Source organism: Jaculus jaculus, chromosome 5 (genome assembly GCF_020740685.1).
Source record: "Jaculus jaculus isolate mJacJac1 chromosome 5, mJacJac1.mat.Y.cur, whole genome shotgun sequence".
Taxonomy (NCBI): Eukaryota; Metazoa; Chordata; class Mammalia; order Rodentia; family Dipodidae; genus Jaculus; species Jaculus jaculus.
Genome location: NC_059106.1, coordinates 32148491 through 32173168, shown reverse-complemented (window position 1 = coordinate 32173168; position 24678 = coordinate 32148491). Strand labels below are relative to the sequence as shown.

The window sequence follows — 24678 nt, the reverse complement described above, 5'->3', positions numbered from 1 at the left end:
AGATTGATCTTCACCTGATCCGATCCATCACATATGATGATTTTATTAGAAATATGGTGGCAGAAATTTCTAGGAACCTGGGAGACCAAACTTCTTTCTTTCTTTTTTTTTTTTTTTTTTTTGGTTTTTCGAGGTAGGGTCTCACTCTGGTCCAGGCTGACCTGGAATTAACTCTGTCATCTCAGGGTGGCCTTGAACTCATGGCAGTCCTCCTACCTCTGCCTCCCAAGTGCTGGGATTAAAGGCGTGCGCCACCATGCCCGGCCAAACTTCTTTCTTCATTGTCTTTTTTTCCCTTATTGTCTTTTCTTTTCTTAAGAGGTACTAGAACATTTAAAAGCAACTAGAGGCCCAAGAACATAGCTCAGTGGTAGGTTGATTGCTTGTCTGTCATGCAAAAGACCCTGGATTTGATCTCCAGTTCTGAAAAAGGTAGATTTTTACAAAAGGCAATGGCATATCTAAAAGTAATTGAGAAAGTCACTGTATACATCCAAGAAAAGCCACAGACTTAAGAAAGGCCTGAAAAGATCTTGAGTTTACACTTTAGGCTAATCCTTAGCAAAGAGAAAGATTACAAAAAAATTAAAAGTATAGCAAACTTTACAAATATATATCATTTCACTTATATCAGGCAACTAGAGTAGCAAAAGTTAAAAAGATAGAGAGTAAAATGTAAGTTTTCAGAAACTTGGAGGGGGTAGGGAAAATGGCAAATTATTGATTAATAGGTGTGATTCAATTTTGCAACATGAATGGAATTCTACTGATGATGACAGTGGTGGATTCACAATGCTATAAATATACTTAATACTAGTACTCAACTGGATACTTTAAATGGTTAAGGTAGTACATTTTTATGTTAGATACTTTACTAGTAAAAGTGAACTATTAAACTCAGTCAGAAACACTAGATTGTTCTACAGCTGACATAGAAAAATAAAGTCCTATGTCCTTCACGTTTGATTTTGCTGAATTGAATATGCCAAATGATATTTAAGTTTTGTCCAGCTTTAACACTATCAGATGACTCAAAGTGGTGACTCATTCCAACTACTTCTACTAGAAATACACATGTGACTTCTTTTGAAAATCTGACTCCTCTGCAGTCTATCCCATTGTAGATCATGCCCTCTGTTTAAGACCTTTCTCAAGAGCATGCTCACCACCACAAAGCTTTATGGTTTAATCCCTAATGAAAATTATTTTTGTAATTTTTTTTATGAGAGAGGGAGAGAATTGGCGTACCAGGGCCTCCAGCCATTGCAATCAAACTCCAGACATGGGTGCCACCTTAGGCGCATGTGCAGCCTTGTCTGCTTGTGTCACCTTGTATGTCTGGCTTTGATGGGATCTGGAGAGTTGAATACAGGTCCTTAGGCTTCACAGGCAAGTACCTTAACTGCTAAGCCTTCTCTCCAGCTCCCATTTTTTTAAAAGACAGCTCATATTTTACAATGGATAATATTACTAGTAGGATTATATTAGTAATAGGATACAAAACAGACCTCTGATGTCAGGCATGGTGGCACATGCCTTTAATCCCAGCAGAAGGAAGGCAGAGGTAGGAGGATTACCATGAGTTCAACGTCACCCTGAGACTAAATAGTGAATTCCTGGTCAGCCTGGGCTAGAGTGAGACCCTACCCTGAAAAAAAAAAATCATAATAAAAAAAACAGACTTCTGATTCACTGAGGACCAATTAAACTCCCCACTTTTGATTTCAAGTACTGAAAAGCTGGGCCAGTTAGCTGTTGGCACTGGACTCATAGGGTCATCCAAACTATAGTTGAGGCTCCCATTGTCTGCATTGTATTTTCCAAGGGGATTAAACCCAAGGTCTCTTTGTACCTTCACACCCGTGCAGATGCCCTCCTCACCTCCCTCTGGCCCTGAAAGCCCACCTAGGGTCACTGTCATCACCCCACATGGACGCTCTGCATGTCCTGCTTGGTGATCCAGCACTCACTTCCTCCCAGCAGGAACATTATCCTCACTTCCATCAGGATCTAAACTGTGCTCTCCCTTTCCCCTTGCCTGCTTGTCTCACCTCATAGCGGCCTTTGCTCTGAAGTCTTCATGAAGAAAGGAAGAAATGAAGGGGACCATCTTGTTTTGAAATTCAGGTGTGCCTGCCTCACTGGAGACTAAAAATTGGGTTATTAATGAATACATCACAACTTCTCTTTGACCTACATTATGCATTTGGGATTTAGTCTAAAATGGGACATGTGGGTAATGACAGACTTAAAGCCATAAAATATTCTGTCATAAGAATGATGTCTAAATCGATCACAAAAAATACATTTTGTATTTCTGAACTGAAATGTTCACTATCCTATTAGAAATGAAGTTCCCCAAAGAAAATGCTATAGAAAGGAGAGCTGGGGACTACTCTTTAAATTTAGTTTTTCTTTTATATTTTATTCAAGATAAGGACTGCTTTTTCAGACAAGTTAGTTCACTTGCCTAAAGGAATGTATCTCCTGGGAGACCATATTATTTATTGACTAACCAAGTACTAGTGATATCTAATGTATCTCATTAATAACATTTACAAACTCATTTTTTTAAATCTGGTAGTTTCTGTAATAGTGCATCTTACTTAACAACAAATAAAGAGGTTTTCTTAAAGGCTGTATTAATGACTAGTATTACCCAACCAAATTTTACTTTTCATTTAATTTTCTTGATAATTAAAGTCATACAAGGGACTATTTTTTTAAACCATGAAGAGATATCTGAGGGCTGGAGAGATGGCTTAGCAGTTAAGCGCTTGCCTGTGAAGCCTAAGGACCCCGGTTCGAGGCTCGGTTCCCCAGGTCTCACGTTAGCCAGATGCACAAGGGGGTGCACGCGTCTGGAGTTCGTTTGCAGAGCTGGAAGCCCTGGCATGCCCATTCTCTCTCTCTCCCTCTATCTGTCTTTCTCTCTGTGTCTGTTGCTCTCAAATAAATAAATTAAAAAAAATTAAAAAAAAAGAGATATCTGAGTTTTTAGACTGTCATAATTTAGCAATTATGTATCAAGTAACTATTATGTGCATGCCCCTGAGTAGGAGTGAGATACAAATACAATGATACTTGTGATTATTTTGCCTGTGCATGTGTGCGTGATATATGTGCTTATGTATGCAAGTTTTGTATGGGTGAGTAAGCATGTGTGTTTTAGGGTGTGGGTGTGTGCTCATGTGTGCATGTATTTGTGGAGGTTCTTGTATATCAGGGGTTTCCTATCTTAGACAAAGTTCTGGTCTCCTTGTTGACCCATCTCTGGCTCTTGCCTTGTTTTCACCTCCCATATACACAGCTAGTCACAAAATTTGTCTCCTTGTTAGGAGTCTTCAGGCCTCAATTCACTGCTTCTGCTCAGCCATCCTTGAAGTAGCTTTTCCTGAGCTCCCTTCATCTAGGCTTCCTTCCTTCCTGACAGTTCAGATTGCAGTTGGATGGATCCTTCATGAAACACATGGGGTCCTACCAATTTCTTGTTCATTATCCAATTTAACAGCTTCCTTCAGCATCACAAATGAGTTATTTATTACTATTATTATGTTTTAAAAATGTGAATTGTACATCTATGGGCTAAAGTAGTTTAATACATAAGCATAATATATAATGAAGTGAAGGTAGTTGCCTAATCATGACGTTGTGTGTGGAGACTTTCAGTTCTTCTCTTCTAGTTATTCTCAAAATACCTAATACCTTATTGAGAACATAGTTATCCTAATGTACTATGGCTTAGTAGGACTCATTACTTTTGGTAAGAAATACTTGAGTACGAAAAGCATAATAGCCAGCTATTATTTTTATGTCCCATAGTGATGCCATAGAATATTTTAGGATGCAAGACAGTCAAGTAATATTTACTCTCAATTCTGTTATTTTCAGCAGTGGCCATTTGATTTAATTGTAAAATGAAGACGCTAAGTTTTGATTTCATTTTGCTGTTTGTGGTTTATCACATCTTACTCATTTTGTTCTCCAGGAGTTTTACCATACATGCACATACCTGGTCCCCTCAGATATACTACACATGTACATACCTGGCACCCACAGTTTTATAATACATGTGCATACCATGCATACCTAACACTCTCAGATTTTACTTCATACAAAACCCTACCTATCATTTCAGTGAACTAAATTCCATTCTTTATTACCAGGAATGCAGAAATGTAAGCATTACCTTATATGCAAATAATGGAATTTGGTATTTACTGTACACTAGTAGACAACTAACCATGTTTTCTTTTTTAATAGAGTTTTTAATATAATATTTTATTTATTCATTTGAGAGAGGGAAAGAGAAGCAGAGGCAGATAGGGAGGGAGAGAGAGAGAGAGAATGGATATACCATGTCCTCCAGCTATTGCAACAGAACTCCAGATGCATGCACCACCTTGTGCATCTGGCTTTATGTGGGTACTAGGTAATTGAACCTGGGTCATTTGGCTTTGCCAGAAAGTGCCTTAACTGCTAAGTGATCACTCTAGCCTTTAATGATGTTTTCTAATGACTGTAAGATACCTACAAACAAAATAATCTACAAATAATGCTTTCATTTTGTTAGTATTTAATTTATATCAATTTATAAAGGTGTCATATGAAAAGTCACCTCAGGCTGGGGGCACAGCTCATATAGTGCTTACGCTGCATTGCAAAACAAAACAATCATTTTATTTATTATCTTGATGTGTGTTTTTAATTCACTTCATTTAAGAAGATATAAAGTACATTTCTCAGGGTTACTAGATTATTAAATTTTTCTTTAGTGACTGGAAAAGATGTTTGGTTATACCTTAAAAGTAATTTTATATCTGTTTACATTTGTTTTGATGGTTTTTCTATATAGATTGTACTTATTGTATCCCTTTTACTACAGCCCAGGTACTATGAGATCTTAAGTTAAATATCAAATTCTCCAATAGGATATGTCTTAGAATAGAGTCGAAATTACATTTTGTAGAGAATGATGGCCCTGTTTATGGAGCAGTGAAGAAGCATTGTTCTTGCTACTCTGGATTTCAAACAGAAGCCCTTGATAGTACACTGACCCTACTTGACATCCAAGCACATATCTCTGTACTCAACCATTAACATATATTTGGCTGTGTCTCATTTATGGATTAGTTATTCGATGTCACACTTACTACTGTTCAGCATTTTGTGAACTTCTGGGAAAGAAAAAGAAGATATAATGCCATGGATAATTTAGAGGGCATGTGTTTCTTATATGTTCTAAAGTTCACACCTGGACTGACTCAAAGCACTAGAGCATGTGTACTTGGATATGATAGCATTTTTTAAATTAATCAATTAACATTACTGAGCTTCAGTTTCCAAAATATAAAATGAAGGAAGGTTTATTCATTCAGCTTATATGCGATGCTCTGCTAGAACTGAGGTGCACTAAGAACACAAAGCAGACTGAGGCATGTCCTGGTTCTCAAAGACAATGCCTGCCCTTCTGTACTTGTAAGAGCCTTCAATTTCCTATAAGGTCCAATAATTCTATTCGATAAAATTTAAAATAAACAAATTCACAGGGTCTAGAAGCATAAGGTGAGGCAGCTTACCTAGCTAGAGTGCACAAGAAGGGATGGGAGAGAATGCCTAGGACCTTGAGATGCCCTGGGAATACTCTCACTCACTGTCATGGGGTTAGTGGATTAGCTGGAATCAAACAAGACAAGGATGGGGACACCTTCAAAGTAAAACAAAACAAAACCCTTCATGAATGAAGCATGTTCTACAGTGCCTCTGGTAGTCACAAGGAGACCCCAAACTGGATTAGTAAACACAGAAGTCTGCTTTAGAAGATAAACTACACATATGGCTACATTAGTGTTCTGTGAGGCTAACTTGGGTGACCTGAGAGGTTGGAATCTCATTTGTGAAATTATCTTAATAAGGTGCTGATTGTATTGTGTCTTCACTGCACTGAAAAGGCAGCCTGTTTGAAACTGTTAAAAATGATATTACATGAGTTCATTATGCAGCTGAAACTTAGGCATTTTTAAACAAAACTTACCAAAATCTACTAGTTTAACTCCACCTTCCATGGTCAACAGAATATTATTTCCTTTGACATCACGGTGGATAGTTTTGTTGTTATGCAAATGCTGAAGTCCCTAGAAGGTAGAAAACGTATAAAGATTCTTCAAGTACAAACAAAAACAAAAACATTTTCAGATGATGCATTTGTGCAAAATCAATGGGGAAGACATGTTAAAATTAACTCTCCAAGGCTCTTCAATGTCTTATGCTGTTTAGTCAAAGTATATCATTTCTACTTTGGATTATATGAAAACAAAATAAGTGCATGCTCCTTAGTTTTTACCAAATATTTTGTTAAAATTTTGTTGATCCCAACAAAAGAAAACCATGTATATGTACTTAGTTTTAAGATAGTGGCAAATAAAAACTACTAGCAAATATATATATACACACACATATTTGTTCTTTCAAGTTAGGGTCTCATTCTGGTCCAAGCTGACCTGGAATTAACTATGTAGTCTTAGGGTGGCCTCAAACTCATGGTGATTCTCCTACCTCTGCCTCATGAGTGCTGGGATTAAAGGCATGTGCCACCATGCCCAGCTCAAAACTATATTTTTTATCTCATCTATCAAAATTACTAAAAATTGGCTGGAGAGATGACTTAGCAGTTAAGGTGTTTGCCTCCAAAGCCTAAGGACTCAGGTTCAGTTCCTTAGGACCCACATAAGCCACGTGCACAAGGTGGCACATGCATCTGCAGTTTGTTTGTAGAGGCTAGAGGCCCTGACACACCATTCTCTCTCTCTTTCTCTCTCTTTCTATCTGCCTTTTGCTCTCTCTCTTCTCTCCCTCTCAAATAAATAAGTATATAATAAATAAAGTTTGAAAAATTACTAAGCATATTTAGAAAATCAAAAATCAGATACTGTTGATGCAGAGAAAGGAGATTTCTAATGGAAAACAGAAATTACCATGCTAAACATTTCAGACTCTGCAATATGCTCACATCAATAAATACTAATGTGGTGATGTTTGTCTAAAAATGGGATCCCCATAATTAATGCACAAAAAATTTAAAGTCCCTTACCATTAGTGCTTCATGTAAGATATAGGCAATTAAAGGCTCACTCATTCTTTCACCCCTCTTCAGAAATCCTTTCACAAGATCAGTCACAGATCCTCCATTACACAGCTAAGAATGAATATTTCAAGAAAGATATTAAAATGGACATAGAATTACTAGTTCTTGCTCTAAAATATTTTCTTTTTTAATGGTAGCAAATTCTTTATTGTCTTTTTTAAAAAATTTAATTTATTAGTTTTCTTTTCAGCAGTTTGGTACCATTGTTTAGGCTCATCCATGATCTACCCCCTCACAATGGACCCTCCTTGTTGATGTAAATGGGTCGTGCATTGTGGAGTTATCTCACAGTTATTGGTGCAATAAATGTCTCTGCATATCATGACCCAACATGTGACTCTGACATTCTTTCCGTCCCTTCTTCCGCAAAATTTCCCTGAGCCATGTTGGGTTCATTTTTGGTCTTCTTCAGTGCTGAGGTGTTGGGGGCCTCTGAGACTCTGGCTCTCTGATTTGGCAAGAGTTGATTTTTCTCTGTGTTGGTCTCCTTCCCCTTTGTGCTGGTATCTGGTTCCTCAGGAAAACAGCACCCTTGCTTGTTTCGCCAATTTTCCTTAGTTTCAGTTGGGCCCCTTTTGAGGTATGTTGGGGCAGCTCTCTCCTTAGGATCTGCATCTATCTGAAAAGGAGAAGCAGATTCTCCAACGGAGAGTAAGTTATCACCCGGAAAATTGAGATAACACTTACTTTTTTGATAGAGAGTTTAATAGGTGTAGGTCCTCTTGTACCCCATGATTGATGGTAGCTTGATATTGGAGAGTGGGCTTATGTTTGGATATGGTTCTGACTTGTTTCCCAGCTCCAGCTATGGGTCCCATACCACTGAGGTGATCAGTTAGCCAAATCAAGAGCAATTGGTTCCCCACCATGGCTGTGCACCACTATTGCACTTGTGTGGGCATCACAACAGGTTATTTGCTGCTAATTAGGTTAGACCATGAGTTGCTTGGACAGATATTAGTCATTTCCCCCAGTCGCCCATGTAGCACCTTCTGGCACTAAACACGCTGACTGTGTGGGTACTGACTCTCTCCTGGCTTTCAGCCATGCCTTTCCATTTTATGTGTCAGCTGCGTTTGGAGTCTTCAGCAATAGGGTCTTACTACTGACCTTTGGTGGATCATCAAGTACTCTGACAGAAGTCTGTCATTGTTTTGAAACCTTGTAGGTTTCTCTGATCAAAAGCTCATTGTGGATGATAGCCCCATGCTGGTAGTGGGGGTTACAAGTCAGTGCCCACTAAGAAAATGAGGAAAAACATAACTAATATACAAGAGTTAGAGAGGAGAGAGAGAGGAGAGGGGGAGAGGGAGGGAGGGAAGATGTAGAAGATTTAGGTTAGTCTTGATCCTACCCTCTCCAGTGTCTTGTGGTTCAGGTGTTTCCTGTAAGGGTCTAGTGAAGGTTCAGCCATTTGGTCTGCCTTTTAGGAAGTAGAATTTTATGGTACCATTGCCTTTTGGGTCCAGATTAGTGTTTCCCACCCCTTCGATGTCCTCTCCTCCCTCCCCATCCATCCTAGTGTCTAGTCCATGAGGTGCTTGCTGGGTATGTAAGGTATCTTGGGTAGATTCAGGTTAGGTGTTGTAGATGAAAAATTTCAAAAATTGTTCCAATTTTCTGTTTTAAATGCATAATCTCATTATCTTCATGGCTTTCCTATGAAAGGAACATAGAAACTTGTACTTAGGTTTGATTAATTATTGGTAATTTCTCCATGGTATCTTGGTGTTAGTTCTCTTCTTCAGTCTGGGTGCAGCAGTGAGATGATGAAGAAAGAGGAAGGGGAAATCAAGTAATAAATGTATACATTTTACAAAGCACTTATGGCTCCATAAGTTAGAAAGTGTATACAACCAGACTCCCTTCAAAATGATAAAATTTTCATTTCATATAACTTGATATATAAAAGGTTTGTTCACTCATGCATTCATTTCTCTTGTTACACTGAGGGAATTAACCAATTATTTAACCATTAAGTCTGGATAGACACTGGAGAGATGACTCAGTGGTTAAAGATATTTGCCTGTAAAGACTGATGGCCCAGGTTCAATTCCTCAGTGGCCATATAAAGCCAGACACACAAAGTAGCACATGCCTCTGAAGTCCCCCCCCCGATATGCCCATTCTATCTTTGCTTTCAAACATATAGTAAAATATTGTTAAAATCTAGTGACTCAGAAAATTACAAATAAAAATGTTAAGTCAGGCCTGAGAGATGGCTTAACACTTATGGCACTTACCTGCGAAGCCTAAGGACACAGGTTCGATTCTCCAGATCTCATGTAAGCCAGAGGCACAAGATAACACATATATCTGGAGTTCATTTTCAGTGGCCCTGACCCAACCATTCTCTCTCTCTCTCTCTCTCTCTCCCTCTTTCTCTCTGTCTCAAATAAAAATAAATAAACAAATAAAAATGTTAAGTCAAATATTTTTTCATTGTCTTCCTTTTGAATGGACACTAGTTTATATGCTTGATGATGGTCATGTCTTCCATTAGTTAGTTGAGGGTTAGTGAATGATCTTTACAAGGATGATCCTGATTAGGAGGAATCCAAATTCTTGCCTTTTGGACCCAGCATAACCTGTGTGAACATTTTTCACACAGGAAACCTATTTTTCTGACTCTTGTGTCAAAGCATGTCCAGTGGAATAATTTCTGGAGCAGAAAAGCAAAGTCTTTCTGAATGGAACTTTAAGAGTAAGGTAACAGGGCTGGAGAGATGGCTTTGTAGTTAAGGCTCATATCTGCAAAGCCTAAGGACCAGGGTTTGACTCCCCAACTCCTACGTAAGCCAGATGCATAAGGTGGCATAAGCATCTGGAGTTCATTCGCAGTGGCTAGAGGCCCCGGCACACCCATTCCCTCTCTATCTGCCTCTTTCTCTCTCACACTCATTCTCAAATAAATAAATAAATAAATAAAAAATAAAAAAGAAACATTAAAAAAGAGTTAGGTTACAATGGACAAAAATGGGAGGTTATGAAAAATATGGACACTACAAGGTGACTGAGCATAGAGATTAATGGACTACAAATTGCTTTGTGGCTAAAACAATCTTCCTAAAGAGCCTCCACATATGACTGTGCCATGAGCACTCTAATTATCCATTGACAAATAGGAAAGTTTCAAATACAATTTTAGTGAAATTTACTTTTGCTCAACTAGTATAAATGGCATTTCTACAAAGAAAACAAAGTAACCTTAACACTGAAGTATGACACCAAGGAGTCAAATATATAGGAGGGAATGCATATACTCTTTCATTAGATGAGAGATCATGCAAGATGACTTTATGTGGGCGTATGCTTTTAAAACTAACAGCTCCCAGGTGAATACTACTGTCCATGTGTTGATGGGCTCTGTCCTGTGCAGGTAACCACAGCTGTTATGAGTTCACAAGTGCAAGGGCCAAGCCATATCTGGAAGACTGTCCCACAGCATGCCTCCCCCATCTTCCTGCTTTTACATTCTTCCATCCTCCTTTCACAAAGTTCTCAGGGACATTGAAAGAGCCCTAGAGATATTTCATTTAGGACTGAAAATTTATTCTCAACATCAGTTTTGAGTTTACATAGTGAAAAGCACCCACTGCAAAAAAGAAAGAAAGACAGAAAGACAGAAAGACAGACAGAAAGAAAGAAAGATGCTTGCTGGCTACATTGGCATCTTGGGTTGATTCAGGTTAGGTGCTGTAGATGAGTGAGACTATGTGGTGATTATCTTTCTGTGATTGGGTAAGTTCACTGAGAATGATCTGTTTTAGGTTCAACCATTTTTCTTCAAATTTCTTTGTGTCATTTTTTTTCTTACTGCTATGTAGAATTCCACTGTGTAGATATACAACATCTTAGTTATCCATTCTTCTAGTTATGGACATCTGGGTTGATTCCAGATCTTAGCTATTATGAATTGAGCTGCTATAAACATGGTTGAGCAAATCTCTCTGGACTGAGGTTTAAAGGTTTTTGGATACATGCCCAATAAGGAAATAACTGGGTCTGTTGGTAACTCTATAGTCAGCTTTCTGCTCAGTGGAACATGACCCATAGCTGGCATAGCTGGAGGTGGGAAACAAGTCAGAACCATATCCAAACATGAGCGCACTCTCCATTATCAAGCTACCACCAGTTGTGGGCTACAAGAGGGCCTACACCTATTAAATTCTCTATAAAAAAATAAGTGTTATCCCATTTGCCTGGTGCTCACTTGATTCTCTGTTGGAGAATCTGCTTCTCTTTTTCAGATAGGCACAGAACCTAAGGAGAGAACCACCCCATCATACCTCAAAAGGGCCCCAGCTGAAACTAAGAATAATTCGTGAAACAAGCAAGGGTGCTATTTTCTTGGTGAACTGGGTCCGGGACAGGGGTGAAGGAGAAGAAATCAACTCCTACCAAATCAGATGTCCAGAGATGAAGAGGCTCCCATCGCCTCATCACCGAAGCAGACCCCAAATGAACCCAACATGGCTCAGGGATATTTTGAGGAAGAGGGGGCGGAAAGAATGCCAGAGCCACATGTTGGGTCATGATACACAGAGACATTTCCTCCTACCCATAACTGTGGGCTAACTCCACAATGCATGACCCATATACCTCAACAAGGAGGGGCCAGGGGAAAGGAATAGGACATGACTAGGTGGAGAGCAGTTCTTCTGATCTATGGGAATAAATATAAATACTTAGAAGGCAATTTGATGGATACACTTGTCCATTTAGCAAAACATTGGTAATATCCTCCTATGGCTTATAAACTCCCCAGCTGCAGGCTTTTGACTAGTTGTATAGTACCATGCACAAATCCTCTCCCATAGAGCGGGCCTCAAATTCAATCAGAAAGCAGTGGTTACCCTTATAATAGTTGTGCCAGTGGGCACATCTTTTGGCAAGTCAATTGTGTACCACACAGTGCCCACTACAGGGTAAGTGTGTAGATGACTTTTCTCATCCAGCAGCATGCACATAGCACCTGCCAACCCTATAAAAACTAGCCAGTAGGAAGTAAGCTTCCAGCTCATTCCAAGGTAGTTTCTCTGTGCCCAGCAACTCAAGCGAAGCATGTTATGTCTTCAGCAGTGGGGACCTAGCATTTAGTTCTGGTGGGCAGCTGAGAACAACACTAAGATCATGCATTGCTTAGAGGGGTTCAGGGCCCATATTTGAGGAAGGATGCCCAGAATATACAAAGAACAAAAAATGATAAATAATAAGGAAACAAATCATACAATTTTAAAAATAAGCTATGGAGTGCAACAGAGAATTCTCTAGAGAAGTACAAATAAAACTACTTTGAGATTCCATCTTACCACTGTCAGATGATCTCTATGTAGATCTCTTCAGATCTTTTTTCCTGAATAGCTATCTCTTCCTGCAACTGCCAACCAATTTGCCTTTCTAATTTTATCAGTCCAGCATGATAACTTTGATTTCTACATTAGTGATTTTTCTTATCACTGTGACTAACTCCTCGACAGAAGCAATTTAAGGGCAGAAGGATTTATTTTGGCTCATGCTTCAGAAGGTACAGCAGTCCATCTTGGAAGATAATGCCCAGTGGCTGAAGTGGGTGTGTTTCTGGCAGGAGGAGACTACAGAGTGACTTCTCACATGAAATTTAGCACTTAGGAGAGAAGCAGGGCCCAGTGATAACCCCCAATGTCTCCTTTAGTGGCCTTTACCAGACACCTAGGTCTTAATGCAAAGACTCCACAGCCTTTCAAGACAGCACAGCCAATGTGCAAACATGTGAGCCTGTGAAGCATTTTACATTCAAACCAGAACAGTCCTCTTGGGACGGTCCTCTTCAGGCTTGAGGTCTGCTAATACCCTCCAAAAGTTAAGATAAGTGTATGTCTCTTCTGTTTCCTTGTCCCAGTGGCGTAGTCTTAAGTTGCCTTTTGGCCACTGTTGGAGAAGTGCTGTTTTTGTCCAGTTTCATCCAGTTTTCTGGTTATTTATGGGACATGCTGATGTCAGTATGATCAAGCAGGAATCCCAGATTATTTCTATGCCTGCTGAAATCTAAGACAGTCTTGATAGTGTTTTCCAAGCTTCCCTTTGATAGGCATCACCCTCCTGTTTGTTTTTAAAACGTTTCTGAAATCCTACGCTTGGCGCTTTGCTTCCTTGAACCTGGTGTGTCATTCTTACCCTCATGGCACTTTAAGGAAGAAGGACACTACCACTTGTCCTTTTAATGCTTAGTTTTCAGGCGACAGAATAAAATGATAAGCTTTCTTTGACTTCCTGATGAAAGGTCTTCTCTTTTATTCTCTATGGACATATTTCAGTCTTTATATCATCATTAGTAATAATAATTTGTTGTAGCTTTGTAAAAATTTTAACCCTTATTGTTTAATGATCTTAAAATATTTTATTTATTTGCTAGGACACATACACACACACACACACATACACACACACATACACACACACACAGAGAGAGAGAGAGAGAGAGAGAGAGAGAGAGAAAGAGAATGTGAGTATGAACACTTCAGGGTCTCTTGTCACTGCTAATGAACTTCAGATGCATGTGCTACTTTGTGCATCTGGCTTTATGTAGTACTATGGAATTGAACCCCAGCTGCCAGGCTTTGCAAGCAGGTATCTTTAACTGCTGAGCCATCTCCTCAGGTTTTTAATTTAGTTTTAAATTCCTTCCCAGTCCCCAAACTGTGTGATCTCTAATGAAAGAGTTCATCTTTTCCCTATTGAGTATCCAGAATCTACCATAATGGCTAATGCAAAGTAAGAGATTACAATTTATGGAATAAACAAATGACTGAACCTAAATTCTAGAAACACCTTCATGCACCTACACACACACACACACACACACACACACACGGCAGGTCATCTTTACTCATGGAATAGAAGGTATCCATTCAAAAAATGAAGTTTAAGTTTATTTCAGTAAGATATATTAGTGTACCCAATTCTAGATGCCAAAAATACTGATAAAATGTTAATAAAAACTAACAATACCCCAATAGATATTTTCTGATGTATACTTATGTAATGTATAAAAAATTCAAGTTACTTCTCCAATATGTAAAAAGTATTTTAATGACATTACTGATATATACTGCGACTAACTCATTGTGGGTGTATTTTGATAATTAGACCTACTGAATCAAAACACAGAGCAGTTCTCTCACCCTAAATTGTGCTACAATTCTTGAAAAAGTGCCATCTCATATCGGTATCTTGCCAACAAAAAATAATCTATGATAGCAAAGAGAAACAAGTTATCAAATAAATAATTTGGTCTTTCTAATGAAACTCTATTATCAAATAGCAAGTCATCCCCTAAAGTCATATTATAAACTTGACTCTTGGGGCTGGAGAGATGGCTTAGCTTGTTAGGGCATTTGCCTGCAAATCTAAAGGATCTTGGTTCGATTCTCCAGGATCCATGTAAGCCAGATATACAAAGGGGAACATGCATATGGAGTTTGTAGTGGCTGGAAGCACTGGAACAGTCATTCTCTCTCTCTCTTTCTCTGCCACTTTCACTCTCATACACAAATGAGTAAACAAAATACAAACATGACTTACTCAGTAAAGCAGCTTCTTTGACAATCACATAAGTACTCCCAGGGAGGAAGGACACTTGAGAGTTATATACACTAGTTACTTATTTCCTGTGTTAACCAGGATAAAGAAGTACATTTAGACTGTTTTCCCCTCTTTCTTCTTTAACCAAAACCTAAAATGAAATGACTCTAGGTAATTGGTATTTTTTCTGTTGCTGCATATCAAATAATTGTCTTTTAGATGAGATCTGGGAGTGATTTTACAGCTCTAAGAGCTCAAAAAGAATCACACTATCAGTCTGCTTCTTTGCTGCGATTGTGGACCACCAAAAGGAGGAAGGAACAACGCTGTGCTGTCAGAGGTAGGCAGAGGTCCAACTGCTCAATCTTACCCTGCTTCCTCAAACACAAGGATATAAGAAGACACTGGCTTTATGCCTCCTTCTAGATACATGACATTAAAGTGTTAATAGCTGAACAATTAGAAAATATTCATTCCAGCTCATCTTCTATCATCTTATTTCCTTTCCACATAGCAGATCTTATATTAATTGTTAGGCATAAACATAAAAATCAGAACAACCAATAGCATGACATTTTAAAGTAGCATTTGTCTATGGAATCCACTGTGATGACCTGAAATATGCATGTGAGAGGATTTATAACTACTTACTGAATTTTTGTCCTTCAAATGCCACCTATAGTTACCAGTTTTTGATCCCCTGAAAGAAACATAATTTCTAAGTGAAAAAATTGCTATAATTGGAAAGCAGTGAGTGAAAGCAATGTCACTGTTAAGAAGAGTATATAAATCAGGACTAATTCAGACAGATATTAGAAGCACTGCCATGAAAGGAGCAAGTAGTGTAAAGACTGTATTAGGAGAGAAAGAATCTTTTAACAGAAAGATTTCCAAGTCTGAATTTTGGCTCCATTGATAGCTTAGGATACACTAGTCAAATAGCTCCTGAGAGAGAAGTCTGGGTTTCTTTCCATAGTTATTATGTGGTTGTTCATTCAGCCAAGAAGTGGGTAACAGAACTCAGAACTCAGCTCTTTGCTTCCTGTTAGGAGCACAACAGATTGACTGGAATGGTTTAAATTAACATGGACTTTGTTTTTCCCTCTCCTGGTATACAAATCTAATCTAATGTTCCTCTTCCCAGCCCCATGCCACCCCATTATTCATACTGACCTCAACAATAGACACTAGGGGTTAAAGGAATCCAAAGTCAAAAGTAGTACATATATATCTTACTCATACTTACAGGCCACTCAAGAGGTGTGGTGGCACTGGAGAGAAATGTGTCTAAGTCAGATATCATAAAATAAACCCAGTGAAAACAAACAACAATATTTGTTCAGCCTTATACTACATTACCATGAAAATATAAAATATTATGTAACAAAAATATACATAGGTCTATTTAAAAAAAAAGAGTAGTCACAGTCTAAAATGTCTAGCCCTTCTTTTGTTAGTTTCATTCAGGTGTGTCACTGGAATTTCAGGGGCAACATTCACTAAACCTAGGCAACATTTAGACTTTAGAGTGTTCAGAAGGAAACAATTCCTAGCTAGAATCATGGGTACCACAGATGCTCATTTATGGGAAAAACATCATGAAGGAAAAATACAGGAAATAGAAAAGTCAACAAAATTGGAAGAGGTAATTCCAAAATCATAACCCAAAACAAAACAAACAAATAAACAAACAAAAAAAATCCAAACAACTGGCTGCCGGGGAAACATTATTCCTAGGATTTCAATTCTAGTTTGAAATTTAAGAGAATTGAGATTTTTATGGTAAACAGTCATGGGGTAGTCATGGGTAGACATGGGGTCTGTGTAAGCGGTAAGCCTATCCCTATATGCAGGCTGCTCATGGAAGTGAATGGGCACAGCTCCAGAAGAGCCGGGCACATCTTATCAACACATACCCACAAGGGAAGCTTAGTGTCGTTAGCATGACTCTCTGGGTAACATGGCCCCATCTTTGACCACTCTTTGGATATATTCATGGAAAATAATTTATTTGGGCTTTATTATGTTAAGAGGCATAATTAGCAGTCATTTTGTAGCATAAGGCATTGATGCCACAAGTCAATTTTCTGCAAGTGCCTCTAGATCAGCACCTGCACCATTCAGGTTTACAAATCAGGTAGTTGTACATGTAGCCACCTAAGAGCACATGTAATTAGTCTATTTTATATATGCAGATAATAACATAAATTACTAGTTCTTGCTTTCTTATGATCCCCCTGCCTTTTTTTAGTATAACTAGGACAGATTTTTGAAACATCACTGTATTAGTTACTTTCTCATTGCTGCAACAAAGCACACGATAAAGGCAACTTAAGGAGAGAAGAAAGGGCTTGTTTTGGCTCATTGTTTGAGGGTACAGCCCATCATGGAAGTCATGGCAGTGAGAGTGGGAGCAGCTGGTCTCACTGCATCAGGAAGCAGAGACAAGCTGACTCTGGTATTCTTTTTCACTCTGAGACTCCAGTCCATGGGATTGCGGCCACCAACAGTGATAGCAGGTCTTCCCTCCTAGTTAAGCCTGGGGAAACACCCTCACAGGCATGCCTAAAGGTGTGTCTAAGTGACTCACAGTCCAGTCAAGTTGACCGTGAAGTTTAACCATCACACCACTTCATTAAACTGCATTTATTGTTGTTTTCGAGTCACTTAGGGTTAGTATTTTCATCTGATAATGATACATAGGAACTGTGAAGTTCCTATTCATTCATTCTACTGGGATGGCACTCTACTTGTGCCATTCTCATCCATCAAAATTGTCTTAATCAATCATTTTTTTTCTGTCTCCCCCAAAATAAATTTAACTGTCATTAGAGTTTCTAATTCTCACATAATTCTAAGGGCAACTAGTGAGAAATTTACCCTTGGAATAAGGGGTTGACAAACTAAAAGACAAGAGTTATTTAATGTTTTTGAAGCTCTGGGAAAAAATGCATACCTTGTTTCTTTACCCACTTAGGCCAATCTTGGTAGAGTACATGAATCTCTATTTAAAAATTTAAAATACTAATCTGCCCATTATTTTACATAGACAAAACCTAAAATGCTTTGTTGAAAATACTTTAAGGGTATGCCAAATTTTTCAAGCATACATTAAGGATTCATGCAGCTATATCTTCAATACATAAGTACAAGTAAACAATAAAGCCTCTCAAATTCTTTACTAATGGTCTGGAGAGATTGCTTAATGGTTAAGACACTTGCCTGCAAAGCCTAAGGACCTAGGTTCAGTTCTCTAGGTCCCATGTAAGCCAGATGCACAAAACTGGCATGTGTGTCTAGAGTGTGTTTGCAGTGGCTGGAAGCCCTGGTGCACCCATTCTCCCTCTTTCTCTTTCTCCCCCTCTGTCTCAAGTAAAAATCAATTTAAAAATTCTTTATTAATGTAAGGCAAAATTATTTAAATTTCTTATTTGAATTTTATTACTTGGGTAATTAAATTTATAAGAATAAAAACTAGCTTTGTTTATTATGGAATTTAACTAAAGACTTAAAGCTATCTTAAACTAAAAATAAAGTTTTAATTTTTTAAAAAATATTTTATTTATTTCAGAGAGAGAAAGAGGCAGATAGAGGTAGAGAGACAGAATTGTCATGCCAGGGTTCTTGCCACTGCAAATGAACTCCTGACACATGTGTCACCCTGTGCATCTGGCTTACATGGGTATTGGGGAATCAAACTTGGGTCCTTAGGCTTCACAGACAAGCACCTTAATGGCTAAGCCATCTCCCCAGCCCTAAAACTATAGTTTTGAGGTCATAGATTGTCTAATTTGAAAGGGAATATGTGGTTATTTAAAACTTTTGAACCTTGGTAAAATAACAAATTATGTTACTTCAGGATATGAAAAGATTCTTTAAAATGTAATTTTACAGTTTTGAAGGCTCTAGAATACAATTAAAGATTGCAGATGAAACACAAATTTACTTATGCACATGCATGAAACTCCACTCAAATGCTAGCAAAAGAATATAAAACAAACACACACACACACACACACACACACACACACACACACACACACACACACTGTAAACCATAAAACAGAACATGGGAAAGCAGTCTACAGGATAGTTCAGCAAGTGTCAGCAATCTGGAATCGGATGAGTAGATGGGAATTCATCAGCAAAGCAGGTCTTGAATAGGCTTTTTGAAGGCCACTAGAGCAGATAAACCTTCACAGTGCAGGGAATGCAGGTGGAGATGCACAGGGAGAGGGAAGAAAATGTGATCTGAAGTCTCAACTCAAGAAAGGATATTCTCCAGACCCATGCCACCACAAAATATGAACACCTAGGAGCCTGCCAGGGAATCCCTCATGTACACATGTAGGTAAGAGACTGCCTTTTATTCTCTACTGAAAGTGAACCCTGAACCAGAAGAACTGAAAGGTTGGGGACATAAGCCCAGTGGATAATGGGAGTGAGGCTCATTGTACAGGATATACAAATAAATAAATAAATAAACAAAAGGTAAGATTGGAAAGGATAGACCAGGGATCCAAGAAACAGTGGGTTCCATTCAGGTGACAAGCAGAGAGAAAGCAAAGAGGAACCCATAGCGTTTCTGAAGTACAACAGGCCATCTTGTCAAACTTAAGAGCCCAAATGAGGCAGTAGAGAGAGTCAGCCACCTTTTCTAGGTTCAGACATCACAGCAAGAGCACAGACCTCCAGAGGAGAAGGGCATCAGTAAGCTGAATCTACATTTTTCCCACTTGTATGATATCAGCCCTTTGTTCTTTTCTTGTTCTTTTTCTATTATTGTTTTTGGAGACAGTCTTAGTATTCTTTTTTTTTTTTTTAAATTTTTTATTTATTTATTTGAGAGCGACAGACACAGAGAGAAAGACAGATAGAGGGAGAGAGAGGGAGTGGGCGCACCAGGGCTTCCAGCCTCTGCAAACGAACTCCAGACGCGTGTACCCCCTTGTGCATCTGGCTAACGTGGGACCTGGGGAACCGAGCCTCGAACCGGGGTCCTTAGGCTTCACAGGCAAGCGCTTAACCGCTAAGCCATCTCTCCAGCCCCTTACTATTCTTTTCCTTAGGCTGTGGGTGCTGTTGTTTGTTATGTGGCTCAAGCAAAGGCAATGACACTTCAGGAAAACAGACAGAAACATAATACTGTACACAACAAACATGTTACATAGTTGGATAAGGCTGGTCCTGAGCTTAACAAAAGCAACTTTTTAAAATTCCTAATAATTCTTAGAATTAATTCACATGATCCCTTGAATTACAATGTGCAATGAGAATCTGAAACACTGAGCGCTAGCACTGACAGTCACCTTAGTGGGCAACCTCAGTGCTCTGTTCTACAGATTACCCAACACTTGCAGAGGCAGACTACACCACTGCCCTCTGGCAATTTTTTGGTCCAGTAGGAACTCCATGCTGGGCAAATATTTTTCCTTATAAATATCAATGCTTGGTTCTGTAGATTTAAGTCTTCAGTATTCAATAAAGATAAGAAAAGAAAATTGCAGCTATTTTTATCGAATGAAATTTCACTTCACATTAATTTCCTCTTTTAATTTGGCCCAGAGCTTAGGTTATATATTCATTGAGTAAAATAGAGAAATAAATACTTTTTATAGTGAAAATCCCTTTTAACTTGTTTAACTTTAGGAACAAATAATTTTGGGTTTTTAAGTCTTTCGTTGGGCACTTCCTTTTACTCTTCAGTAGACTTGACAGAGTTTTAATTTCCTGATGTATCTTAAGATGGTGAGGCCAAAACCAGGCCCCATGTTCTCCTGAGGACAGCTTTAGTCAGGAACATACTGCCTGCATGGCATTACTGTGACATAAACATTCCAGGGTCACCAGACAATTCTCCACCAACACAAGTAATGCTGAACTCACCTCAAGAACCAGCCATAGCTTATCTCCATTTATTCTATCTTTCTTAAAGTAAATCCCATAGAATTTGACCACATTTGGGTGATCAGAAAGAGTTCTTAAGATGTTATATTCTGCTTCAATCTCTTCATCAATATCCTAGATTTGGAAAGTATAAGAAGAGAAAGATGAGAAAACATGAATAATGCTCATGACATTATATTACACTATCAGATAAAGAAGCAGTGAAAGCAAATTCATGATAGTGTCCATTGTGATTAGAAATACATATTTAAATTTTTCATTACATTTTGGAAAGAAATTGTGGCATTTGTGCTAACCAAATGTATCTTAAGACACATTAATTTAATTGAATTCTGAAATGAAGAAATAAATAAATGATGACTTGAGCATGCCATACTTTCTGCAATTCTTGTTTAATAAGCCCACACGCATGCTCTGGGTTCCTGTTTCTCTTAGCCCTTGTGGTTGAAGTTTATCTTAAAAAATCTTGAATAAAACTCAATTTTGCAGTGCTGGAGAGATTTGCTCTGTGGTTAATGCACTTGCCTGCAAACCCTAACGACCCAGGTTAGATTCCCTAGTACCCATGTAAAGCCAGTTGCACAAAGTGGCACATGCATCTGAAGTTCATTTTCAGTGGCTGGAGGCCCTGGGACACCCATTCTCTCTGTCTGTCTCTCTTCTCTCTATCTCTCTGTGTTTGTAAATAAATAAGTAAAAAGCAAAATCCCAACTATGCTTCAGAAAAATAAAAAAAGACAAGGTTAATTTTGTATAATGGTTTTGCTTTCATTGTATTAGTGATTTGGTTACAATGTCAAAGTCACCAATTTTAAATGAAAACTTTTAGGACTACAAGATTGGCTCAATTTGTTTCATTGAAGTATATTGGAAGTTACCTAATACACATCAATAATCACACAAACAATAAACTCCTACATTTCAAAACAAGTAAAATAAGGTTAAGTTATACCAGATGGAATATAACCTTTATTTAACTAAAGAATTAGTCATTAGAAGTAGAACAGGTTGTATCTTAATAAATATGCAACATAAGCATTGGGGCATGTTTCTGGAATATCATGGTATACAAAGCAGATTGTAAAGTAACAAATGAGAGAAAATCTTAGTAATACTGTTTTTACAGTAACACGTAATACCTTTATTGTTTTGTTACAGAATCGTGTAACCTCAAAAGTAAAAAAATAAATAAATAAAAAAGCAAAAGAAGAAAGTCAGTCTTAGAGAACTTAGAGTCAGAAAGGTTCAGTCCAAAATCCAGGCACTATATACTCTAGGAATATTATCTTCTGACCCTGCACATTGCGTCTTTATCTTTCAGGTAAGATTACTAATTAAATATGCTTAATGCTAAGGCTTCTTCTGTTTTAAGAGTAACAAATAATATTTTAAAAATATGGGTGCTTTTAAATTTATTTAAGATTTAATCTAATGACTAAATCTTATTTTGCTTGTGACATGGTGAAGGAAGATAAGCAACTCTTAAGAAAATGTACAAGCAGTGTGACAGAATAAAACAGCAAAAGAGCAAATTAATGACTACAGTGGCTAAATGCTTCACTTGAACATAGGATAAATAGGATAAACAGTGATTTTGAAGGTTCATAAGTACACATGGTAAATTATAAAAAGTGATGATTACTTGTATCATAAGCTACTCTTTCTTAACCTTTAAGAAGGAAGGGAGTGGAGAAGGTACACTAATTTTGGGGGCAGACTCTGAGGTCAACCTGAAGCCCTTCTTGCTGCTGGAACCATAAGCCCTAAACCTAACAGCCATAGGAAAGAGGTTCCCTCACTTTGGTATGACATAACTTGTGTCTCTTTCCTTCATGCAAATGGTTAAAAAAAAAAAAAAAGAATTCTAACAAAGGAATGTGCAAACATATCAATTAAGCCTGGGTGCAATATTTCTCATTTTCTCTCCCTCTGATGTATCTAATTTACTATTTAAAATAAAACTTCCCTCTTCTTTTCCTTTGATAAAAATAAATATATAATATATAATACTGAAGTTACAATGGATGTAGCAAAAATAAATTATCAAAAAAGATTCATCTCTAAGATGAACAAATGAACAACCAGGTTTCATTTGCAGTGTCCTGTGATTGGTTAGTGGACAAGGTCCGTCTTCCTGGTATACTTTTAAAAGGCTCTTTCGTGGGAGCAGTGGCTTTCGGTAGAAGCTGTGGGCCTATATAATTTCTGTGCTCCTTCTGGCTCATCCGTGTGCTGTGGGAGAGATATGTATGACCCACAGGCTTGGCCCTTACCATGCTGCCAGCTCTCATTCCCAGAAAACAGGGTGAGGGGTGCAACTCAGAGGTCAAGCATGTACCTACCATGCACAAAAAGAAAAGTAGAGTCCAGTTGTTCTTAGAAAATGGTACTTTGGCCATCTCCTCATGCTATTACCAACAAGAAGAAAGTGACATTATCTCTTATCACAATGGGTAACTCTCCCACATCAAAAAATACAAAAATAAATATATGAATGAATGAAAAGCTGGGCATGGTGGTGCAAGCCTTTAACCCCAGGACTCGGGGAAGGAAAGGTAGGAGGATCACTATGAGTTCAAGGCCAGCCTGAGACTACATAGTGAATTCCAGCTCAGTCTGGTATAGAAGGAAATCCTACCTCCAAAAACCTAATAATAATAATAATAATAATAACAATAACAATATAAGAACTCCCCCCATTGGTTACTCAAGAGAAACCAGTAGGAATAAATAGGAATTCCAATTCCTCAAAATGAGGGATTCACTCTGACTATAATTCAGTACCATTTCTGATTTGTATGCATTAAGCAAATCTGAGAATTCCCTTCTCTGAGAGAAATTTAATTTAAAAAAATTCCCTTCAGCTTGGCTGAGAGAAATTTTACTCAAAGCTTTAATAAATACAGAACAAATGGAATTCTGGCTAAGGCAACACAATTTAGGATTACTTTCATATCCAGGAGTTTGTATTTTTACCATTTTTTAAAAACCACACTTTTAATTTATTTGTGTTCAGGTATGCATCAGTACACCAGGGTCTTTTACTGCTGCCAACCAACACCTGCCAAGCTTTACATGGATGGCTGGGGAATTGAACCTGGGCCAGCAGGCTGTGCATGCAAGTGCATTTAAGTTCTGAACAATCTTCCAGCTCCTACATATTTATAATTTTTAACTCTAAACTAATACCCAATTAACTGCTGAGCTGTTGAAAGTAGCATGTGTGTGTTTGTACAGTTATTTAAGTACTTATGACATCTTATTATACACAAAAACCATAAACTAGGAAAAGCAAATAAGGAGACTTACATATTTGTCAAATTGCAAATTGTTTCAGAATGACATTGTGATGAAAAAATCAATACAACGCACTTTTGCTTTTTAACTGTTTAACACAGATAAAAATAAAGTAAGAATTAAAAAACAAAAACAAAAAAAGTAACTTACATGAATTGGATCCAGAATTTTGACTGCTGCTTTTTGGCCATTTTTCTTATTCAATACTTTAAAAACTTTCCCATAAGTTCCTTTGCCAATTGTCTCAGTGATTTCCCATGTATCAGAGGGATCAGGGAAGTTATCAAAGATGATTGTTTTTCCAATTAATGGAAACATCTCAAAGGTTTAAATCACTAGAGAGAAAAAGCTCAGTTTAATCTATTTCTGAATGGGGATATTATATGGCATGTATAAACAAATAAGAATTTGTATAATCTGTTCACCGATATGAGAGAAAACTCATAAAAGTACATACTTCAATGTCAGAGAAAATGTTAACCTCTCCTTTGCAAACAGATTGATGAGTTTGTCTAATAATGCTCTGTAAGCAGAACTTTACTTCTTTGTTTAATGTTTCATACCAATGTATTAATTCTCTTCAGATTAAAATAAGAATCATTTATGATTGTTTTTATATGATCTTGATTTGCTTCTTCATATTCAGGCATTACAATGAATGGAAGAATTTTAAGATTACCTCAGACAAGATAAAAGTCTACTTCCTCATTTAAGCAAATGCTATAATTTATAGGTGATTACACTTCATGTCTCTTTTCTATGTAAAA

General features: G+C 37.8%; 1 protein-coding gene across 1 annotated transcript in view; it reads right to left on the bottom strand.

Moving 5' to 3' along the window:
- The window catches only part of Myo3a (myosin IIIA), a 167371-nt gene extending 143139 nt beyond the window's left edge, over nt 1-24232 (bottom strand). The window contains exons 1-4 of the mRNA XM_004659674.3: nt 24062-24232; nt 20594-20728; nt 7091-7195; nt 6035-6134 (exon numbers count right to left, since the gene is read on the bottom strand). Of these exons, the coding sequence (XP_004659731.2) occupies nt 6035-6134; nt 7091-7195; nt 20594-20728; nt 24062-24229 (508 nt within the window). The 5' untranslated portion in view covers nt 24230-24232. The remainder of the gene's footprint in view (nt 1-6034; nt 6135-7090; nt 7196-20593; nt 20729-24061) is intronic.
- Nucleotides 24233-24678: the final 446 nt, after the last annotated feature.